At 54.7% G+C, this 22527-nt stretch overlaps 7 protein-coding genes across 7 annotated transcripts; 5 read left to right on the forward strand and 2 right to left on the reverse strand.

Annotated features, from left to right (window-relative positions):
- Positions 1-1156: 1156 nt before the first annotated feature.
- Positions 1157-3110, forward strand: CH63R_02522 (Amino acid permease; the record flags this gene model as incomplete). The annotated part of the gene is made up of 5 exons (XM_018297497.1): positions 1157-1331; positions 1390-1460; positions 1526-1653; positions 1725-2763; positions 2874-3110. 5 exons carry the CDS (start codon positions 1157-1159, stop codon positions 3108-3110), a joined length of 1650 nt encoding a protein of 549 aa, XP_018162313.1.
- Positions 3111-3661: 551 nt separating this feature from the next.
- Positions 3662-6943, reverse strand: CH63R_02523 (Nak nak-unclassified protein kinase; the record flags this gene model as incomplete). The annotated part of the gene is made up of 3 exons (XM_018297498.1): positions 3662-5833; positions 5885-5982; positions 6037-6943. 3 exons carry the CDS (start codon positions 6941-6943, stop codon positions 3662-3664), a joined length of 3177 nt encoding a protein of 1058 aa, XP_018162314.1.
- Positions 6944-7744: 801 nt separating this feature from the next.
- CH63R_02524 (WD repeat domain-containing protein) lies at positions 7745-9214 on the forward strand (the record flags this gene model as incomplete). The annotated part of the gene is made up of 1 exon (XM_018297499.1): positions 7745-9214. One exon carries the CDS (start codon positions 7745-7747, stop codon positions 9212-9214), a length of 1470 nt encoding a protein of 489 aa, XP_018162315.1.
- Positions 9215-11975: 2761 nt separating this feature from the next.
- On the forward strand, positions 11976-13190 carry CH63R_02525 (Insulin-induced protein; the record flags this gene model as incomplete). The annotated part of the gene is made up of 2 exons (XM_018297500.1): positions 11976-12752; positions 12810-13190. 2 exons carry the CDS (start codon positions 11976-11978, stop codon positions 13188-13190), a joined length of 1158 nt encoding a protein of 385 aa, XP_018162316.1.
- A 695-nt stretch (positions 13191-13885) lies between these two features.
- CH63R_02526 (uncharacterized protein) lies at positions 13886-14492 on the reverse strand (the record flags this gene model as incomplete). Its single annotated transcript, XM_018297501.1, has 2 exons — positions 13886-14070; positions 14261-14492. 2 exons carry the CDS (start codon positions 14490-14492, stop codon positions 13886-13888), a joined length of 417 nt encoding a protein of 138 aa, XP_018162317.1.
- Positions 14493-17718: 3226 nt separating this feature from the next.
- On the forward strand, positions 17719-19685 carry CH63R_02527 (ATP-dependent protease La domain-containing protein; the record flags this gene model as incomplete). Its single annotated transcript, XM_018297502.1, has 2 exons — positions 17719-17872; positions 17935-19685. 2 exons carry the CDS (start codon positions 17719-17721, stop codon positions 19683-19685), a joined length of 1905 nt encoding a protein of 634 aa, XP_018162318.1.
- A 1699-nt stretch (positions 19686-21384) lies between these two features.
- Positions 21385-21796, forward strand: CH63R_02528 (uncharacterized protein; the record flags this gene model as incomplete). The annotated part of the gene is made up of 2 exons (XM_018297503.1): positions 21385-21555; positions 21701-21796. 2 exons carry the CDS (start codon positions 21385-21387, stop codon positions 21794-21796), a joined length of 267 nt encoding a protein of 88 aa, XP_018162319.1.
- Positions 21797-22527: the final 731 nt, after the last annotated feature.

Raw genomic sequence — 22527 nt, forward strand, 5'->3', positions numbered from 1 at the left:
TCGAACTTTCTACCCGGCGCCTCTGGCGGCGTACGGAGATCGCGTGCTCGGGCGTTATCATCAGAGAAGGAAAGCCATCCAACGCCCGTTCGGAGTTGTAACCGTATGCAGACTAGAGGCCGAACGATTGAGCATGCCGTCGTTGGCCGTCGTTCTTGTGATTTTTACAACAGCAAAATCCCATTTGTTGACGCGAACTGGCTCGAATCATTTGTTCTCTGGAAGCGTCGAGAGTCACAAAACTTCGAGCCGACAAAAGACGCAAAACAAAGTAGGATAAGAAGCCTATACAACAAGGACGCGACTCCCAGGTGGCAGCCCCTTCGCATTGAGACAGGATTCAGTTGTACCTTCTTCCTCCTTACCTTCCTTATCAGCATCGCTGCAAGTCCACATAGGCCGGCTTATCATCGTCGCAGGGGCACGGAGCAAGGGGTGGCCGGTCGAGATGATAGACCCCAGAGACTCGCCGAGAAAAGCCAAGATATCAAACTCTCCCCAGCCAATCATCGACCCTGTCCCAACGACTTACCACCACCATCTCCAGGCGGGATGTTGACCAAGCTTTGCCCGAGAACCGAGCTAAGACAAATACACCACCTTGATTGAGCAACGGGCAGGCTGTCCCGGGTGACACTAGTGTTACCACTTCGAGCTGGCTCCAATCTGCTTCGGCTCTCGCCCCTTGGGGGTGGACCGTCTTATCGTCGGTGAAAGCTTGTCTCGTCGACCTTTGCCCGAGGAGTCAAGGGTCTAACCGTCTAGGCCACACGAACGACCTGCCACCCATGCGAAAGACCAGACTAACATGGCGGCGTGCCCGGGGAGTGGCAGGTCGGAGTCCTACCCCGTGGCACTGGAACATCGTGTATGAGCAGGCAACATGGGGGGGTCAAGTGAAGGAATGTTGCGCCGCACCAGACGGACCAAATACTGTCTTCTGCTCATGGCCCACCGGCCGTCGACTTCTGAATCCTACTCTAGGTACCCTACCCGACGCGTATATATAAGTATATGTACATATGTGTATGTATATATATCAGGGGTCTCTTGGCACTTCTTCTTGGAAGGTTCGACCTGTTCTCTGTCCTTCCACCGGCTCGTCCGTCTTTGCCTCATCAACGATTTCTAGGTGCACTTGGGTCTGTCTACCAAGATGTCTTCCCAACCCGCCGTCGTCGACGACGAGAAGAATTCCGCCAAGGAGCCCGCCGTGAACAGCCATCACGGTAGCTATGAGGGTTCCCGCGATGAGGAGACAGGTGTTGTCGCCAAGGGCCAGCCCCTTCAACGAAACCTTCAGAACCGACACATGCAGATGATTGCCATCGGTATACCTCATCTCGCACCCAGAGGCTCCTGTGTAGTTCGCTGACTTTCATCAAACAGGCGGCGCCATTGGTGCTGGTCTATTTGTCGGATCTGGCGGTGCTCTCCGAACCGGTGGCCCGGCTGCTCTTGTATGGCTCCCCCTCTCTCCATCCCGGGTTGGATTGATTCCTGGTACTGATTATGAGTTCAAAAGGTCATTGGTTACATGATTGTCGGGATCATGCTGATGTTTACTACCCAAGCTCTTGCCGAGATGGCTGTCCTGTACCCCGTCAACGGTGCATTCTATACCTACGTTTGCCGATTCGTCGACCCCTCTTGGTGAGTCTTCCGACGCAACACACACACACACGCACACACACACACTCCGAGCCTCTGCTAACAAGTGTCAGGGGCTTCGCCATGGGCTGGGATTACGCCATCGCCTGGCTGACCGTCCTCCCCTTCGAGCTCGTCGCCGCCAGTATCACCATCAAGTTCTGGCGTGACGACCTCAACATGGGCATCTGGGTCGCCGTCTTCCTCATCATCCTCGCCATCATCCAGATCTTTGGCGTCCGCGGCTACGGCGAGGTCGAGTTCGTCCTCAGCATCATCAAGATCGCCGCCTGCACGGGCTTCATCATTCTCGGCATCGTCATCAACTGCGGTGGCGTCGGCGACAAGGGCTACCTCGGCGCCAAGTATTGGCACGACCCGGGCGCCTTCCAGAACGGATTCAACGGCTTTGCCGGAGTCTTCGTCGTCGCGGCCTTTGCATTTGGCGGGACGGAGCTCGTCGGTCTCGCCGCCGCCGAGTCGGCCAACCCGCGCAAGGCCATTCCCATGGCCAGCAAGCAGGTGTTTTGGCGCATCGCCTTCTTCTACATTGTCAACCTCTTCATCCTCGGCCTCATCGTCCCCTCAAACGACCCCCGCCTCATGGGCTCCTCGGGCGCCAACACAAAGGCCTCGCCCTTCGTTCTCGCCATCCAGGACGCCGGCATCAACGTCTTGCCCTCCATCTTCAACGCCGTCATCACCATCGCCGTCATCTCCGTTGCCAACAGCTGCACCTTCGGCTCCACCCGCACCATGCAGGCCATGGCCGAGCGTGGCATGGCCCCGCGCTTCCTCGCCTACGTCGACAAGCACGGTCGTCCCATCTGGTGCGTCCTGATCCAGATCGCCTTTGGTCTGCTCGCCTTCATCGGCGAGTCTGCCGACAGCAGCACCGTCTTCGGCTGGCTGCTGGCCCTCTCCGGCCTCTCCTACTTCTTCGTTTGGGGCTCCATCTGCCTTTCGCACATCCGCATGCGCATGGCGTGGAAGGTGCAGGGCTACACCCTCGAGCAGATTCCCTACAAGGTGCCCCTGGGCATCTGGGGCAGCGTTATCGGCCTGTTCCTGAACGTCATCTGCCTCATCGCCACCTTTTATAACGCCCTCTACGTAAGTCCTTCACTCTCCAGCCGACTACGCCTTACTTTCCCAGCAACGGGCAGTCGTTGGCCGTGCATGTGACGAGAAGAGACATCATGTCGCTAACAGACACTGTTCAGCCTTCCCCCAACGCACAGCCCGAAGCCGAGGCTTTCTTCACGGCTTACCTCGCCGCCCCCATCGTCATCTTCCTCTACCTCCTCTGGAAGGTCATCTCCCGCGACTGGCGTCTGTACGTGCCCCTCCGTGAGATCGATCTCAAGTCGGGCGTCGTCCTGGCCGATCCCAGCGACGAACCCTTGCCCGAGAAGACCTGGGCCAACCTGCCTCGCCGCATGGCTCGCGCCCTGTTTTAGGCGGCGGCAGAAAGCGCCGTCCCGTTTGTGTACAGCTCTATATCGTAGCTTTGAATGATGTTTCGCCCTAAGCGTGCGGGATGTGGAAGAGAGGCAGATCAGGGAGTGGGACACCACGATAGTAAGATATGTAGAAAAGGCGAATCATCACGCTAGAGAGATATACCAATGTTGCAGTCTCCGTAAGCTGCCTACAGTCAAGGAGGTCGTAGAAGCGAACATCCAAAATAACGCAGCAAGAGCGTTCCGATCATTCTTGGCGCCCTGCATGGACCGCTGAACTACAAAGAGCCTGTGGTTGAATTTGCACTTGGACGCGACACTTCTGCACTGCAGGTTTGGCCACTTTGGATTCGACCGTGTCTACAAAAAGCATATGTACAAAAAGTGTTCTATCGAATAGGACGTCGACTCGGCATGGCGCCGCTTGCGCACAAAACATTTGACGATTTCTACGCTCGCTTGCCCAATGTATACATTCAATTCTAACCTAAACCGCCTCGACTGAATGCGGCTCATCACCAGGTATTGGTCGTGGCCAGCAAGTTGGTTTATCTGCTAGCCCGCTGCTCGCCGGCCTCTGCCGCGAGGTCTCGCTCCACCATCTCGATGGAGCCCAAACTAGGGAACCGCTTCGAGAAGTCCTGGACGTAGTCGTCTTTCTCCTTGGCCGACATCTCCAACACCGGTCGTCCGGGAAGTCCAACGCCGACAAGGTGCTCCGAGGACGAGTAAGCGGAAGCTTGCGTTTGCTTCGGCGGAGAACCCGGTCGACCACCGGTCGGCAGGCTGTTGAGGTGCATCGGCTTTCGGGGCGCCACTGGTCGGGGGCCGGGTGTAGATCGCCCCGTTGTCGGCAAGGGCTCGCTTGCCGACGGCCGCACCTTATTGACCAGCACATCCTGCGAACTGGATGGCGTCATTGGCCGAGGCTTGACGCCGCCGACTGGCTTCCTGGGAATGTCGGGAAGTTGCTTGTCCAGTCGGCTTGGGCCGGGACCCGCGTCTGTGTAGACACCGTATCCTTGCGCAGTGCGCGGGACCTGGGCCGAAGACTTCTGTCCCTCGCTCAACAGGTTTTGCACCCTGTTTTGGATGCTGACAGCCCGAGACACTCCACCAATGCTCTTCGGCAGAGGAGCAGAGCCACCGGGGCCCGAATCTTGGTTGGAGAACCGTTGGCGGTATTCTGCAGCGGCGGCCGCGACCCGCCGCTCCTCCTCCTCTAAGCGGAGGCGTTCGAGTTCCCGTCTCATTGCGGGTGTGTCTTCGATCTCCTCATGTCCCTTACCATCATCGGTGCGGCCATCGGTGGCTTCTGATCCATCAATAGGAGTCAACGAGCTGCGGTCTAGCTGCTTGAGCGGCGATGGAGTCCGACCAGGCGGTGGTGCTTGGTTTCCCTCGAACCGCTTGAAGGCATCACCAAACTTCCCGGCAAATATGTTCTTCGTACCAGAGAGCGAGCCGAGGCTTCCGCGTTTGCCGTGTTTCGAATGCCAGTCTCTCTTCTTCGAATCCGACTCCTCCATGCTGCGTAAGAACTCAACATTGGATTCAATGTGAGCTTCCTCCTCGGGTTCCGCCATTGCAGGTGATGGTACCCTGTCGGGAAACTTCGGAGACATGAGACTGGGGGAAGGAAGAGGCCTCGAAGAGCTCTCTTTCTCACGCAGAAAGTCAAGGTTGGACTCGAGATGGGTGCTGACGGGCCTGGGACGACCGTCAATGGATCTTCTCGACTGGGTACTTGAATCGAGAAGCTCCAAGCTTGGCCGCCCACCTTCCAGGGACGGGCGCGACGATGAAGGATGCCGGACATGGGTCGGGCGTAGCTGGTAGGAAGGGTTACGAGGGAGCGGACCCTCTTCTCCGCCTGGACGAGACAGCACAGTTTGGTCTTGCTGGCGGGGAAGGCTGGTCGACCGGTGATGATCCGACGTAGGGACTCGCCACACTGGCACTGGCTGTGAAGGCTGTTGTTCTGGCGGCGGAGAAGTCGTCATTGTGCCGGTCGATACATATCTAGATGGCTGAGGCTGAGGCTGGTGCTGCGCCTGACTTTGAGATGAGATCGCTTGCAACTCGGGGTTCTTGTTGATGATAGCATGTGCTCTGCTCATCTCGGTAGGCTTTGGAGGCGCAGATGCCGTCTTGGTAAGTCCCCCGGAGGCTGGAGGAGTTTTGATCGTCGGTGGTGTATAAGAAGCAGAGACTGCCGGGGCAACGGTTCTGGGCCGCACCGGCTCCGGGTTCTTCGGCGGGGACTGGGACACCGGATACATCTGGTGCACAGGTTTGTCGGCCGGTTGCGGAACCGGGGCCTTCTGCTGCTGCGTAGCAGGAGCATGCGAGTCAAAGTTGAATTTGGACCCTTGCTCGTGAAGAATGGAAAACTGGTCCAAAGGTGGGAAGCGAGACGCAAATTCGTCAACATCTCCCGCCGCAACCGCCGATGGAGCAGCTGCGGCCGGTGCATCCAGAGCCGCGAAAGGATCTCCGTCAGTCACCCGCATGGGAGATGGGCCGGGTTGAGCAACTTGCTGCTGGGGTTGTTGACTAGCGGCCGGCAATCTTCCTCTCCTCATGGGAACGATGTCAGGAATGGCCTGCTCCTGTTGCGGAGGAGGGGAGAAAACGGCGCCGACAACCGGCTTGGACGGAGCCTTGTCGGTCACCGAAGACCGGCTCTGTGGCTCTGCACGTTGTTTTCCGGCATATATCTGTGTACGTCTCAGCCAAGCCCCGCAGAAGCAACGTTGGGGAGAACCTACATCCTGAATAGGGACATCACGCCCCTGCATGACACATCCTTCGCGAAGAACCTGGTAAATGTTTGGCCGGGCCTGTGGATTCTCACGCAGCATTGATGCTTAATTCACATTAGCAACCAAGATAAAAATCAGGTCTATCTAGATAAACTTACCAATGAGTTTTTTCAGCCGGTCTGAGAACACAGGATAACTGGGGTATTTGAAGCTCGCATTGAGGATAGCCAATTGCCCCTGGTCCTCAAACGGCGTCGTGTAGTAGCATAACTTGTACAGCAGAACGCCCAAAGCCCAGATGTCGGACTTCTCATCGATGGGCAGCTTCCGATAGACATCAATCATCTCCGGACTTCGATACTGCATAGTGGTGTGCTTTTGCACGTCCTCGTCGACGAGTCTGCACTCGACGACCGTCTGTGGTGCTGGTTTGGGCGTCGCAGCAGATCCGAAATCGCAGAGTTTGAAACGCTTCTGGGAACCATGACTGAGTATCAAGACGTTTTCGACTTTCAAGTCGCGGTGAAGCAGTGGTGGTTTAAGGTAGTGCATGCAAGCAACTCCCTCCGCTATGTCGGTGAAGATGTGGAGGATTTCGGGTTCGGTCAGGCGGTGCTGGAGACGCGTGTTCATAAAGTCGATCAGGCCGCCCCCGTTGCAGTATTCCATGAGCAAGAAGACCTCGTAGCCTCCTCCTCGCATTTCAGATGCATGGGAATCGATGTATGTAACGATCGGACGATGGCCCTTCAGCCGCTTCATGGTCTCGACCTCGGTCCGCATGCTTCGCAGAGCATCCTTATCGGGCACAGCCACCCTCTTGAGGACGGCCATATCCGTACCGTCGACGGCTTTCGGGAGCTTTACCAGGTAGACATGGGCGAAGCCTCCCTCGGACAGGTATTGCTGGATCACCACCCTATGACCACCAACTTGGATCTTTGTGCCTGGTGCGAAGGTGCCAGCTGGCGCCGTGGCCACAGGAGCAGGCATTGGAGCGCCATAGGTGGCAGGATGAGCAGCTCGTGGAGCCGCAGCGGGCATATGGTGACGGTAAGAAGCCATGTTGGCTGTGTTCGGTCGAAAACGTATCGTCGGTAGGAGGAGTCGTGTCGCCGCCCGAGGCAGCGAGACTTGGCAGGCGGAGGATCAGCGGGAGGTTGAGGTCGGTGAGAGGATGGACGAGCGAAAAGATTGGGGGGGGGAGGAGGGTAAAGGAGAGGGTCAGTGACGTTGACGAGCGTTGACGACCCGGGCAGCACAATCAAGCCATTCTTCGGGTGTCGATGGTGTCTACTGGTGTCTTTGATGAGTCGGTTCTAGGTTGCCATGAAGCTGGACCCAACCTTGGACATGCGTGGTTCGCAGGTAATAGTTAGGTACGGAGCGTCCATCAGCCGCTGTTAGTGGTGGAGCGCGCTGGCATAAGGCCTTTGGGAAGCTAACCAAGACCCTGTTCCATGTTTCGCAATGCAGTCGGGCAAGTGTCGGGTAAATGCGCCGCTAGATATGTCATTGGTTGTGCCTTTGTTGCAAGCGGGTCCTGCCAGTCGGCACCAAGTGTAAATCTCATCTAACCCTGTAAGCCGTCCAAGATCCAGATTCGTGTGGTGGGGTATCACTCTGTTCCTTCAGCTCGAGAAGTTCTTACGTAGGTGGTTTCTTCTTATCGATATGCGATAACGATAAGAAGCATTGAGAGCCGCCGATAATTTTTTTATTTTCCATTGCCCAACGCTGCGGGTAGACTCTCGAGCCTCCTCGCTGCAGAGCTGCATCTTTTTTTTTTTGTCCGATCTTGCACGCTATAAACGGAAGGAGGAAAACCTACACACTTCCAAACAGACGACGACGAAACGATTCAAAATGGTGGCTAAGAGAAAGAGAGTGGAAGTCGCGGAGGCGACGCCTACGACCAAATCGGCACCTGCGAAAAAGGCCAAGGCGACTCCCAACGGCTCGGCTTCGAAAGAGACGACCTTGAGCACGGCGCCGACCGAAGAGTTGACGATCCAGATTGTAACCGGCTCCTATGACCGAGTACTTCACGGTATCAATGCTACGATAAAGCCAGAGGGCAAGGTCGACTTCGCCGACACGTTCCTTTTCTCTGCGCACACTTCGGCAATCCGTTGCATCGCCCTGTCGCCTCTCTCAGCCCCGGTTCCAGGCCAGGGCCAGAAGGTTCTGTTGGCATCCGGCAGCACAGACGAGCGCATCAACCTCTACAACCTGTCGGCGCATCCCCCGAGCCGTAAGAACCAGGAGCTGCTGTCCGCTGTCTCTGCCCGACCGATCCTCGAGAACCCCAAGAACCGTGAGGTCGGAACGTTACTGCACCACTCCTCGAGCATCACCAAGTTGGCCTTCCCCACGCGCTCAAAGCTGCTTTCCTCGAGCGAGGACTCCACCATCGCCGTTGCAAGAACGAGAGACTGGTCCGTCCTGTCGACGATCAAAGCGCCGATAGCCCAGCCCTCCGGCAGACCCAGCGGTGACACGGCGCCGTTTGGCGGTACGCCGTCCGGTGTCAACGACTTCGCCATCCACCCTAGCATGAAGTTAATGATCAGCGTCAGCAAGGGCGAAAGGTGCATGCGGCTGTGGAACCTCGTCACCGGCAAGAAGGCTGGTGTCCTGAACTTCAGCCGCAGCATGTTGCAGGAGGTCGGCGAGGGCCGGGTCTCGACGGGCGAAGGCCGGCGGGTAGTGTGGGGAAAGGCGGACGGCGAGGACGAGTTCGCGGTCGGGTTCGACCGCGACGTCATTGTTTTCGGCATGGACAGTGTCCCCAAGTGCCGCATCATGTCCGACGCGCGGACCAAGATTCACGATTTGTCCTACATCACCATTGACGGTGAACCCGAGTCGAGTTTGTTGACCGTCTCCACCGAGGACGGACGGATCTTGCTCTTCTCTACGGCATCGGACGACCTGCAAAAACCCGACTCGGAAGACAAGACACTGTCGACAGCCAGGTTGGTTGCTCAGATCGGTGGCAAGGAGGACGGCGTATCTGGCCGGATCAAGGACACGGCTTTTGTGCAGGTCAAGGAGAACGACTCAACGATACTGTTCGTCATCGCCGGCAGCAGTGATGGTAAGGTGCGGTTATGGAGGGTCAGCGCGGAGGAGCTCAAGACCAGCAAGGCTAAGGGTAAGGGCAAGGGCAAGACCGAGGCGAAGCAAGCTGGTAAGCTGCTGGGGACCTACAACACGAATAACCGTATAACCTGCGTGGCGGCATTCGCCATGATACCCCGGCCGGAGGGAGTGGAGAGCGAGGACGAGGGTGCCGAGGATTCGGATGATTCCGACGAAGACGACGAGGAGTAACTCTAGAAGCGATTGTACACATAACAAAAGATAATTCGAGATGACCAGTCCGTTTGCTGTATCCGTACCTGCGCCCACTTCGGCCGGGAGACGGAGATGGAGTAATGGAATTCCGCCCCACTACATAGTCCAAACGGAGGATCGGCCCCGGCTTACCGTTGCCCGATGTTGCCCTCTCGGGCTGGCTCATGCTGGCTCGTGCAGAGAAAGTCCCGCTGATCGGCACGTCGGGCGTGTCTCGTATTGGTCTGCAGATTACATGCTTATCCCAGTTCTGTCTCTTACGCACATGCAAGTTGCATTGCCATTTAGGCACGTCGTTAGTCTCATGGGTTGAAGGTTGGGAGTCCGAAAAGCCTCGTCTATAGCCTAGCTTCAAGACAGCAGGGCAGCAGCTGGGTGTTTGGGAACTTGAGATTGGGGTGGAATCGCAGCCAAGGGAGAGAGACGAAGGGACAGAATCCTGCAAGACACGCACGCAGGTGCGGCAGGACTTCTAGCTGAGGTTGGGATGAGAGGCGTCGTCCAGTATACGATAGCCAGCTCTCATATGTGCCCCCGATGCCCCCGTCCGTCTGTGTGTCTCCCTTGAAAGTCGAAAGCGAGGTGGTGAGACGCGGCAAGACATTGGACCCCGACGGTACGCAAGGCCATCGCCGTACTCCTGCTGGCCCTCTCTTTCTCTTTTTAGTGCTGCTGCACCTGACTAGTGCTGGAGCCGGGATTCAGTCCAGGTTCTTTCCCTCGCATTTCACACCTCCACTCGGTTTCCCAAACGGTTTGGTCAGGGGATATGGCTGAATACGCGGGCTTATCGGTTTCTGGAGCACCACTACGGACCTTCTATAAGATGCTGAGTCAATGCAAACCGTAGCCTTCATGGGTACCGGGCTGTGTTCCAAGGGCACACGCCAGACACTAGAGACTGTGGAATTCTCCGGTGCTCGTGCCGTCGCAGTCGCAGTCACAAGACGCCTGGCGCGCGGGGACGGCTCGTCGGGAGGTTGGGAGCGGCTCGCACGGCGGAGCAGGCTGCGAAGGGTGGGTGCGGTAGAACAGTCAAACGAACGAAGAGTTGAACCGGGGGCTAGCAGATTGTGGGGTAGCGGCGAATCAGCAGGCCAAGAATGTCATTTTAGGACCCGAATCTTGCGGGCAGCCAGTCATGTGGCTCCACCTGGGAGACAATGCTATTGCATGCAGTTGGGGCTTGGCGCCAGTGTCTCCTCCATACCCCTAACTTCGACTCATGTGCCCTTTCTGGCCCTGTGCTCGGCGAGTGGTGGTGCTACTACTTTACAAACGCTCTGCCCTCAACGAGAGCCAAAATGCAGAAATTTGGAAAGGGCCACAGTCAATTGGTCGGTTTGGTCCGACGGCAACGGGGAGAGAATCCTTACCTTGCCGGACCACTCGACGACGGCAAGTGCAACGCATGCGCATACATAGTTGAGGCGAGAGCGATGCGGGTGGCATATCTTCTCTGATGCAAGCGACGAATGCATTAAAGAAGGAGACAGTATCTGTACGCAGATAGGTCAAGTGAAGGTAGCGGATTGGCAGCGCAGGTGGGGAAACCTATCAGCATGGGCAAGTATCAAGTCACTATAATGTATACAGCCGGCCATTCCGCACTTGAAAGGTACCTATGGAATGACAAAACGTGCAAAGTTCAGACATGTGAATATTTGTATTTTCCCATCCCTTCCAACCCAAGATCCCTTCTCCCTCCCCTCTCGCTTTCTCGCTTTTTCTTCTTTTGCCTCTCGGTCCCGTCTGCCGCATCTCTATTCTCGGGGATAGGAGCCACCCGTCTTACTTGCGCCCGATTCTGCTGGCGTTACTGGTTCTCCCCTCAAGCCACACAACAGAGAGACCACACCACCACCACGCCAACATCCCCCTCTTCTCGTCCGTCGCCCGCATCTGTTTAACGTCGTGTCTCGTCGGCAAGCAAGACGCGCCAGCTGCACGTACCGCACTCCGACATACGCACGCGCACTCGCACGCACACACGGCCTTTACAGACTAGACCAGGCCACTCATGCTGACTTGGCTGCCACGGACACCAGCAAGCCACGGCGAACCGACCTCTGAGGGATGATGCCGACGCCTCCTACTCCTTCATTCCCGTCGCCTAAACGCATTTCCATTTTCGTCACATTGCTACCAGGTGGCCTTGATTGGTCCCTTTTGCATATTGGTCTTGCCTCCTCTTGATCTCCTCTTCTCATCCCTCCACTCTTCCCACCGCCCACGAGAACCTTGCCAGGGGTTTGTCTAGCACCAGCTCCTCCGAGCTCGACCTTTCATGCTCCATAGCCAGCTCGTCGTATCTCCCAACAAATTTTAAACTCTGGATCATACCTTATAGTCTCTACGCAGCTCCAGCACGTAAGGCCAATTCCACCCTCCTCCTACTCCGCCGTTCGTCCCAATTGTTCGCCCATCTCTAGCTTGAGGCTGTTCAGCAGCCCACGTGAGCCGAGACACTTGCCCCCTCGTCTGAACTTGCCTGTGACGACCACAAATCCTTTCACGAGGACGCTTGCGGGGACAGTCGACCCTTTTACATAAACGCTCGACGTTGGCGGTCATATCGTACGCGCCCCGTCCTTCTCCGACATCTCTGATGTGGGAACAACGCTCCCCGTTTCCCACCTGCACACCCGCTCGCCAGCTGTATTCTAACGCTTCTGTCCTATAGCTCGTCCACCAGTTTCTACTTATTCACCCACGGAATCGATTCAAAATCAGCATCATGTCTGAGGAAGGCCCCCGTCTCATACGGCCCATCCCCCGCCGACCATTCGACTTTAACCGCACGAACCCAGCCCCTCCAGAAGACGACTCCTCCTCACCCAGCCCCAACCCCGAGATCGATCTGTCTAAACTATTCAATGGCCCCGCACCGTCTTCGGAATCCGGCTCCGGCTCCGGCTCCATACCACGCGCACAGTCTGTGTTGAACTTGACCGGCTCGACGCTCTTCGGCATCTACTCCCCAACGTCGTACGGCAAGGATCGATGCTACAATGACCGGGATGAACCGGAAACCCCTTGGGGAACTGGGGCTCAGACGCCAATCAAGCGGGCGAGTGTCGATGATACTACGTTCGAGCTCATGAAGGATCGCTCGAACATGATGCGCCGGCAGTCGTCGTACCGGAACGGGGGCAACGCGTCATCTTCATCGACTGCAGCTACCGCGCTGTTCACCATCTCTCGAGTTGGACTGCTTTTCGTGATCGGTATGGGGTACGGAATGATGGTCACAAGGCTGCAGGATGAACACAGATTCTCTTCCTTCCAGGTAGAAACCATGATCAAGCCCGGCTACGACTGGCAGTACCTGACACTGTGGGGCTTATCCGGTGTGGTACTCGGCGGCCTCCTTCCTTGGTTTGACGGCGTTTGGGAGGATACCTTTGGAAAGGAAGAAGAGATTGGCACCTTGCAAGAAGATATCAGCCCGGTAAAGGACTGGGCTCTGGTCGTCCGCAGCATCGGCGCTTTTGTCGGTATTGTTTTCGCCATTGTAAGTCGTACCTCCCATCTTGTTCATAATGAGTGACGATTATCTGACAACGAACAGCGTAAGCTTCCATGGGCATCGACTTTGCAAGTATCCCTTACGTTGGCGCTTGTCAACCCATTTCTGTGGTACTTGATTGATCGCTCAAAACCCGGCTTTCTACTTTCGGCCGCCGTTGGCCTTGCCGGATCGGCGATGCTGATGGGCATCAACCCTGACGTGATGCCAACCCCGTCATCTCTAACCTATCGTAACGAGTCGGAGAGGGCCTACTCGGAGCCGGTTGCTCTCGGGGGACTCGCTAGCCAGAAGACCATTGAGACCGGTATTTGGATGCTAAGTGTTCTGTTCTGCAGTTGCGTCTGCTTTGGAAACATTGGTAGGCGGTTGGCACTGAACAAATCGGCCACCGCACGTGGGCGATGGGCCGGCATCAGATGAAAGATAACGTCGGTGTAAGAATGGCTTGCTCGTGCTGGGAGCCTGAGATTTCAGATCATGAGGTGTGTTTCTTTTTGGTTGGACGGAACTTCTCGGGATAGGTGGGACAAAATGTGGCGGCATACCCAGTCGGATAGGGACCCTTAGGGCGACGGATGTCATCGAAGCTCTGCATTGTTTAAGAAACAGCGTAATGAGACTGCAGCGCCGAGAATCTGCCGCCCGATCAGTGGCGGCCTACAAAACAAAGTTTCTCTTCTTTCCTGCACGCCTAAAAATGGTGATGAACAATGTGAATGAGCTTCAGATTTGCCTCATTGTCAACTTGTGTATGACTCGATGGGATACCATGCGTGACCTAGATCTTGCTTGACTCTTATAGCAAGCAGCTTTTGATCACGCTCCCGTATGCATACACCACTCTTATGTCAAGTGGTGCAGCCAATACGGACAGTATCCGGGTCTGGGCAACGTATCTAACTCGAGTTAAGCTCCCTCTATGCGAAGCAAGACCGTAATCAATCCCTGGTCCAGTTTTCCTGTTCTTCATTGCTCTCGTCCACGATCATTCTCTAAACCTCTGTAGTTCTTCAACTTCTTTTTACACCCTTGGGTGTTAATGTTTTCCATTTCCCCCGACAATTCCAAACAAATCCACGTCTCTCTGTCCGTGCCGTTCAGCCGGCGATGCACCTCTAGTTGCCCCTACTAACGATATCGACGACGGCCTGAGCCTTGGCAGTGATGTTGCTGCCGTAGTCCACCTGCGGGAGACCCATCATCGTGAGCAGCTTCGGGTTGCTGACCATCTCGTTGACCGTGACGCATCGCCCACAGACGTCGGCGAAAGACTCGGCGGCGGCGTTGGGACCGGTTCGGCCTGGGATCCCCATGTCAGTCAGCAAACGGCTCCTCTTTTTTTCCCTTTTTTTTCTGCTCGTCCATCTCCGTGCATGCATCTGGCCGGCTTGGCCCGTTTGGGCGGGGTGCGGGTGCGGCGTCTGGCACTGCAATCAATTTTGTGTAGATGTTGCCAAAGCAGTGCTGCTCGGGCGCGAATGTGTTCTAACCTGACTTCTGCTGCGGGATCTGGTCCGGATACTGCACGGGCTCGCCGTCCCGAATGTGGTCGAGCTCAGTCATGATGTACCGGGAGCGGTTGACGAAGTCCCAGATGTGGAAGAGACCCCTGTGGGGATTCGGCGGGATCCAGGCTGGGTGGGCCTCAATGGCCATGATGAGGTCGGAGAGCTTTTCAACAATGTTGACTCGCACCGTGGGGGACGGGAGGACGGACGACATCTTGGCTGGAATTCCAGATATGGTGAGAGGTGAGGTTGAAAAGAGCGGGTAGAAATTGTAATGATGTGAAATTGTTGAAACAGTCGACAAGTTGACCGGGGCAAAAGCCTGCAAGAAGCGAATCGCAATGAGTACCGGTTACTAGGATAATTGTGAAGAGCTTATATTAACAAGGCCTCCCTCCCCATTGTCCTCACACGCAAAGTTTCCTCATCTGTGAGTTGTCGGTGAGGGTAAACAAGGGTTTGGAACGCGCTGCCGCGTTATTGTGGCATGTTTCCTCGCACAGACTCGGCTGTACAACAAGTAAGCCACAGCTTCATTCGAATTAGGTTGCGTTCTGCTGAGGGGAAGCGAGTGGGGTCGAAATGGCGGGATCTGGGAAACAAGGTCGAATGGAGGGGTTCGAGGGGTTGATGGGGTCAATGGCTGATCCAGAACCGAAGATCTGCTCTGGTTCTGGAAGATCAGTTGCAGTGCCGATTTGACTGACGAGCATTGCGTGTCTGCACAAAGCGCTCTAGGCAGAATGCCAAAAGCCAAAGAGTAAACCCCTGTTGTTCCTCGGCATGTGTAACAGAACAAGTTCAGCTAGAACAAGAACAGGTTTCTTCCTCTGGGGATTTTGTTTTTGTTCCATTTCGCCGAACCGTTAACCCAGCCGAACCATGCAGGTTTTCGAGCATGGAAGATGTAGTTTGGGACTCTTCGTTCTCTCGTTTCTTGGCATCTGTAGTTGAGGATATGATCGTGAAGTTGAAGCAGCGATATAACAGATAGGAGCATTCACCCACCCTCCCCTCGCTTTTCTGCTCTGGGCATAGCATGGTAAGAAGAGCGCTACTGAAACTAGAGCTGAACCTTTCAACGAGTCTGCTAGTCGGGTAGGTCAGGCAAGTTAAGTTGCATTTCCGTAGCTCCCAGACGCCTACGGCGCTGATGGCAGCAACCAACATCTAAGGCGGCGTCGTGTGGCCAGCAACGGCTCGAGGTCGCCATGATATGACAACCGAATAAGGCTAGTTTTTTATTATTGGTGCCCCAGCAGCATGCCTTGTTGTTATTTGAATTGCCTCATGGCTTGCACGCCACTGCATTGCTCACACAAGGCTGAATCGAGATCCAGTAGGTCCGGTTCTAGACCGAAGAGGCTAGATCGCTTAGGTTCGTTACTGGGCATCGTACACTACAAAGCTGAATGGGCCTGTTGCTGTTCGGGGCTGCTGCGCGATCAGTCCCGGCCGAGATGATGACCAGTAGATCTGGGGTCCGTAGGGATACGAGGGGCTAGAACCGAGTTGCGCTGACCCAAAAGTCATGTTGCAGATGGTCACGGGAGATGCGAGACAAATGAATGTGAAAAACGGGTTCGCCTGATTTGGATGTCGTACAAAAAGTGCAGCGCAAGGTGATGATTGGTAGAAGTGAGTTGTACTGCTGTCATGACGCACTAGATTTGGTTCTTGGGTGAGTCTGGGTGGGCGCGGCACCGAGCACGGCGCTGAAAAGGCGCTGGACCCTGGCCCGCCGGGGCCCGGGGGTGTGTTTGCATTGTTTTGGGTGCGTGCAGCGGCTAGCGCCGATTGCCGACCAGGTTATCATCGAGCGGGATCGCCAAAAGCAGTTGCGATCACGTTCAGATGTCCTTGCTCGAGCTTGAAGTGGAAGGGGGGAAACGCAGTTTTGTGCGGGATTCCGGGCCACAGCCATGTCGTTGCCTCATGTTCCCTGATAGAACAAAAGAGGCGTCCGCGCAGTGGTATCTCCAATGTCGCGGTACTTATTAGCATGGGTGGAGCGTGGTGAATGGCCATGTTTGCTGATGTCAGGGTCCTGGGGCTCACTCACATCGAGATCTGGTTGCGGCCACACAAACGCAGGAGCGAGGTGGTATACGATGTAGACCGTGTTGATGACCCGTCTAGTTAAGCAAACTGACAAAAAGGGGGCGTCGAATTCTTGTGCAAATCCTTGATCCGCAGGAGCCGGGAAGAGAGAAGTTCGTTCGCCTGCATGATGTCCTCGGCCAAGCGATGGAAAGCAAGAAGGGGGCAACTTACCTATGCAGCGCCGAAACCACGGAAGCGGACCGCGTGGGCAGGTATCACGTGGCCTAATTCAGTTCGTTCAGCGCTGAGGTAAGCAAGAAACTTCCTCCCACGAGTGTGCTACCCAACCAAGCTCAATTGCGTCATATCCCTGATTTGTACTTGGCAGCCAGCTGGGATCCCGAGACCGAATTCTCGTGAAGTAAGCTGGGAGGCTCCTGCTTAGATATACAAAAGATGCGCTTAGTTCATCGAGACAAGATATTGATTTTGCCCTTTACGATAACTGGGAGGAACTGAGGACGCTAGCGCATCTAGATACAGATTGATTTGCCTCCTAGCACAGCAGCGTCGACCTGCGCTCCACCAAATCTTGAGTGTCCAGCTAATGGGAACTTCCAAGCAAGTAGTTGCCAGCATGGTTGACAAGTGGATCAATCCGCATGCCAGCCGTTGAGAAGAGAAAGCTGTAAAGTCATCGCCTGAGTCGAGTTGGTTAATCCCAAGTCGGTCCTGGCCTTCTTCTTCATTCAGATAAATGTTCCCATCTACCCTCTCGGACCCGCGGTGTCGTCACAACTAGGCCAGGGTTTGTCTACTGACAACATGCCGCTAAACCTTTTTTCGCCTAGACGCAAGGGGCCCCGTCCAGGGCTTTTGAGAAAGCACACCCATGCGCTGCCTGCCGCGACTCAAGTACCGGTACTTGACAAGACTTTGGGAATATCGACATGGTCCGCCGGGCTGGCGCTGCACCCGTGGCTGCTTTCTTGCTTCTTGTCTTGCTGCTGCTCTGCTTTCCTGAGTGCTACTCCTGTCTTGCTTCGGGTGTCGCTCGCCAATCGCAATCGCCCTCCACCATTTCTCTCTCTTCCAATTTCGTTGACCTCATTGCACGGCCACACCACACACACACACACACACCCCTCTCCCCCTTCAAGCCCTCCTAACCCGTCCAGGCGCCCAGCGGATTGGTAACAAGACGTTAAATGTATGACGCCTGCCAGCGGCTCTCCTCCATTATTACCCTGCCCACCCAGAGGTACACTTCGTATGCGACGAACACCGGCCTGGTACATACGTCCTGCCATTTCTCCAGCTTCTAGCTCCGGCCCTCGGTCTCCTAGCTTTGCCGGTGTCTCTTCACCTGTCCGTTTTTGATCTCGTTCAGACGCATCATGAGATCCGCTCACTTCTGGAACCTCTGCAGCTCTAGTGATCCCGCATATATGACCCCTGGTCACTATTCTCCCGTTCCTTCTTCCCTGTTGGATCACACACTCACGTCCCTCGAAAAGACCACTCGTTGCCGTCTACTTCACGAACTCGGCGGTACCTCACACAAGCACCCGATTTCTTCGACAATATCCGTTACATACAAACAAGAGGAACAGCCAGGCCTAGGATACCCCAGAGGCGAACATACGAGCAGATCCACGCAAACCTACCAAACACGCCACCCCGCGCCAGCACCGAAGCTGAAGGAGACGACTTCATGTCCTCCGACCAGCCGCGGGTCGTCGAGAGCAGACCGTCGGCTTTGACGTCCAACCCGGTGCACGAAGCCGAGGACGAAAAGGACCATGGCAATGTCGAACACCCGTTGTCGGGCGAACAAGTACGGGACGTCATTCGCCTGATCCAATGTCGGAAATGCTCCCGTCCCCTTCGAGATCCCATTACACTGCCATGCGGCCGAAGCCTCTGCAGACGCTGCCTCCCCGAGACACATACCCGAGAACATATATCCTATCCCGCCACGCCAAATAGGTTACGGGGTTTCGAATGCCCTTACCAAGAATGCGGTCGAAGCCATGCTGTTGGTGACTGTGGCGTCGATGTCATTCTCACCAAGGCAGTCAACAACTTCAAGGCTGAAATGGAAAAGGCGAGAGACATCATCACAACGGCCGAGATCTCCACCCATGTCATAATACTACGCCCGGGCGCTGGACAGATGGGGAGCGAAGTTGACGATGAGACGACGTCCCGGATTGTCAAGGGGGGGCCGTTGGTCGCTGTTTATACTCTGGCCGAGTCGGGTGAGTTGGATTACAGTTCTAATGTCACATTGGCGGAGGTCTCCTCACTCGGGGACGAAGCCGCCACTATCGACATCAGGACCTTTTCCAAGGTCAAAGAGACGGTGCGGACAGAGATGGACTGCCAGGTCTGCTACGCCTTGTTCTACGACCCTCTGACGACTGTGTGCGGCCACACCTTTTGTCGGTCTTGCCTTCACCGGGTCCTGGATCACTCCTCGTACTGTCCTATCTGTCGACGGGGCTTGTCGGTCAGCCCCTTACTTTATCGGGAATCTTGCCCTTCGAACGAGCATTTGAAGACCATCATCCAGACTTTCTGGGCTGATGCCGTCCTCACCAGAGGCGATGCCTTGGCCGCTGAGGCGCTGAACAGACATCGAGAGTTTGACATTCCCATCTTTGTCTGCACACTTTCGTTCCCCATGATGCCAACATTCCTTCACGTCTTCGAACCACGTTATCGTTTGATGATCCGCCGCGCTTTGGAAGGCGACAGAACTTTCGGCATGGTGTTGCCGCAACGGCCCCGGACTGCCAACGACACACATTTCGTGGAATACGGGACGTTATTGCGCATCGTAAATGCCGAGTACTTTGCGGACGGTAGAAGTCTCATTGAAACGATTGGCATCTCACGGTTTAGAATTACGAGAAATGGGATTTTGGATGGATACCTTGTGGGGAGCATCGAGCGAATCGACGACATTTCCATCGCGGAGGAAGAAGACTTGGAGGCAACCGAGACACAGCAGGCCCTGGAGAGGTATGAGAGCGCCGCCACACATATGAGCGAAGACTCTACGACGTCACGACCAACCACCCCTGAGGACCTCTCCAAGATGCCCACGAGTGAGCTACTGTCCTTGGGTGTTTCGTTTGTCACCAGAATGCAACAACAAAGCGTGCCCTGGCTGGCACAACGTATGTTGACGATATATGGAGAGTGCCCAAACGATCCGGCCCTCTTCCCATGGTGGTTCGCCAGTATCCTACCCGCCAAGGAATACGAGAAGTACAAGCTCCTCGAAACAAGGAGCGTCAGAGAGAGACTTAAGATATGCTGCGGCTGGATCCTGGAGTGGGAGTCAAGTACTTGGTGAGTATTTTATGCCTTTATGCCAAGTTTTCCATTGCCGGCCCTTCCCGACTGTCTTTTCTTTGAATTTTCCAGCATCTCTTGCAACGCTTCGTCGTACATTCCACTTGTGGGATATCGGTGCATGAGGTGTTGCTGTCCGCGTTTGCTTGTTATCAGACAATGGAAACAGACGGGCTAAGATGCAGCAACTCTCCAGGGGGGCCCCTTATTGACGGCCGCTCAGGTCCCTCTCAGATTGCAGAATCTTCTGATGCTGGGGACTAGCTCAGCTGTGGGACTAGGGGCCATGTGCGGGAGTCCCTGGAACGACACGGCCAGTTGGGGTCGGGGAGGCGGCCGATAAGGGTACGCTCTTTCTGCGGAAACTCCCTCGATGTGGGAGTGTGACGGCAGAGTAAACATATATTTGCATTTGCATGGCGGTATTTGGGCATGCGCAGTGATTTCTGCGGGACAATGTAACGATTTGATCCGATACCAAACTTGGCAATGTAAGTATGCTAGACAGATATGTCAGATGAGAAGTTGAAAAGACATTTGTACTACAGCATGAGTGAAACTTGTTCTTTTTGGAAAGTGATTACTAGGTAAGATAGTTGGCATACAGACTCAATGTAGTAAATGTCACCAATCCACCCCTCCCTCTCCTTTTGCCTGACAAGATTTCCAGATCAACAAGCAAGACCCCAGCTGGTGTAGAAGGGTAAGACAAGTTCCTAAGTTGGTATTTTTGTCATCGGTTAACTTGATGGACTCGCAATATCAATAGGCCAGTTGACCAGGCTATATATAGAGCTCCAACAAATCTATTGACATAAGCTTAAAAACATAAGATACCACTGCTACCACTAGGGACATTTACACAACCTGATGAGGCAGGCACAGGTTTCTTCCCCCCCTCCAAACTCAGAGGCAACTGTAGCACAGGATCACCACTTCCCAACCTTACCATGTCTACTTACCCAGGTACTTCGCTTTCCTTGCCTTTTTTTTCTCTCTCTCGCACCTGCTTTAACTTTAGAAGCCTAAGCTCGGCGTAAGAAAGAAAAAATAAACTGACTAGCTCTCATGAGAAACTCAACCTTCTTCAACCATTAAACCATCTTTCTTCTGAGCCGAACTTCGTCTTTCTCACTTCACCGTCTGCAACGCACCAAACTCTTTTAAGCTCAAAAATCCTATTCTTTTGACCAACCCCTCACCAAGCTTCCTTCCCTGGGTATCTGCAGCGTGCCGTCTTTAACTTTGCAACTTCAAGAGCACCTGCCTACTTCAACAAAACCCATATCAACCCACAAACCCCTTTCTTTATTGCTGCAAGCCCCCACCCCGAACTGAACACTAACAAATCCTGCAGCCTTCTTCATCAGGGTTGTGAGTACTATCACCCACACTCTGTACCCTCTGTCACATTGGCCAGCGTTTGCTAAGTAAGCAATTGCGCACACAGAATCAAGTACTACAGCAATGGCTCCAAGAGGCAAGAAGACCAGGGTCAAGAACGTAGCCAAGAAGATAAACAGCATTGCAGATGTTGCTGGCAATTTGACGCAGAATGCAGAGACAGTTTCACCTTTCCTGTCGGGGAAGGATATCAGCAAGAACTACTTTCGTCGCATTCCAATTGAGGTTTTTTATATTCCAGATGACTCTGAAGTTACACCTGGAACTGATACTTTCGCCTGGCATAGATACGTCAAATGATCTACGCCTTGGCTGTCATCGATCAAGACGTTATCGAGCCTCTTCAGGTCGAAAAGCGATCAAACAAGTTCTGCGGAGGTCAAACCGCTGCAAAGGCCTTTTCCGGTCTGCTCTTAACCTGCCGCATGTTTCGTGAGGAACTTCAGGATCGCCCTGACTTCTACCAGGTATGTTGTTGGGTAATTGGATTATAGGAAGCCTCCAACTAACTTTCACGGAGGAAAACACGTTTCGATTCAATAGCTATCAGAATTTGGCTACCTTCCTGGCAGCCTTGTCTCCAGCTCATCGTTCCATGGTTCGCAACATCAGCTTCGCGATAAAAAGATGGACACCTCCCTGCGAACTCAAGTTCCTGCAATCGACAGCAACATTGCTCTCTCACTGCACATCATTCCAGTCACTTAGCATAACTGCTTCTGTCAATGTCGCAGGCACAGGCCCAGGACTTATACCGCATGCCTACTTCACATTTCTACTTAGAGAGTTGCAGTCACTGTGCTCCAGTTCCATGCATCTAGGTGGGAATGACTGGAGAAGACTGCGCACTCAGAGTGTGCAGCATTTTGAGATATTGTTTGAGGGACGGGGCCTTTCGCAGGGGCACCGGACGTTTCTTGTTGGCGGCTTGGGGGCCTCTGCCGATCATGGAAACCTCAGATTCTCCGGAGAGCAAGGGTTCGTCGACACGGATGCTGCCCTGGTTGACTTGGTTCAACGTCTCAACAGTCGCCTCTTGGAGTTGGGTACATTCTGCAGGTCGAAATACGTCATTGACAAGCCAATCGTTGGCAGACGTTTCCAGGAAGCACTGGTCTGCCTTGAGCTGGACGTGTTTGGCGACAATCGTGCTGGCCAGTCTCACCAGTCCGGTATGGTAAGCCGCGGAACCCGAAGCCGAACGCAAAGAGCGAAGAAACTGTCATCGAACGGGGTTTTGCCGAAGGTTAAGGAGAATCCCAAGTACATTGACACATATGAGAGCGAGGACAATGAATGCATTTTCGACGATTGAGAGCACAGGAGGGGGCGAAACCTAACACAGTTCATTCAGCAAGAAGGGCGAAGTACGTGGTACAGATAGAGACTCAAACAGCAAACAATAGCAAATCACTTTTAAATATCCCCACTACCCTGTG

The sequence above is a fragment of the Colletotrichum higginsianum genome, chromosome 2 (assembly GCF_001672515.1).
Source record: "Colletotrichum higginsianum IMI 349063 chromosome 2, whole genome shotgun sequence".
Taxonomy (NCBI): domain Eukaryota; kingdom Fungi; phylum Ascomycota; class Sordariomycetes; order Glomerellales; family Glomerellaceae; genus Colletotrichum; species Colletotrichum higginsianum.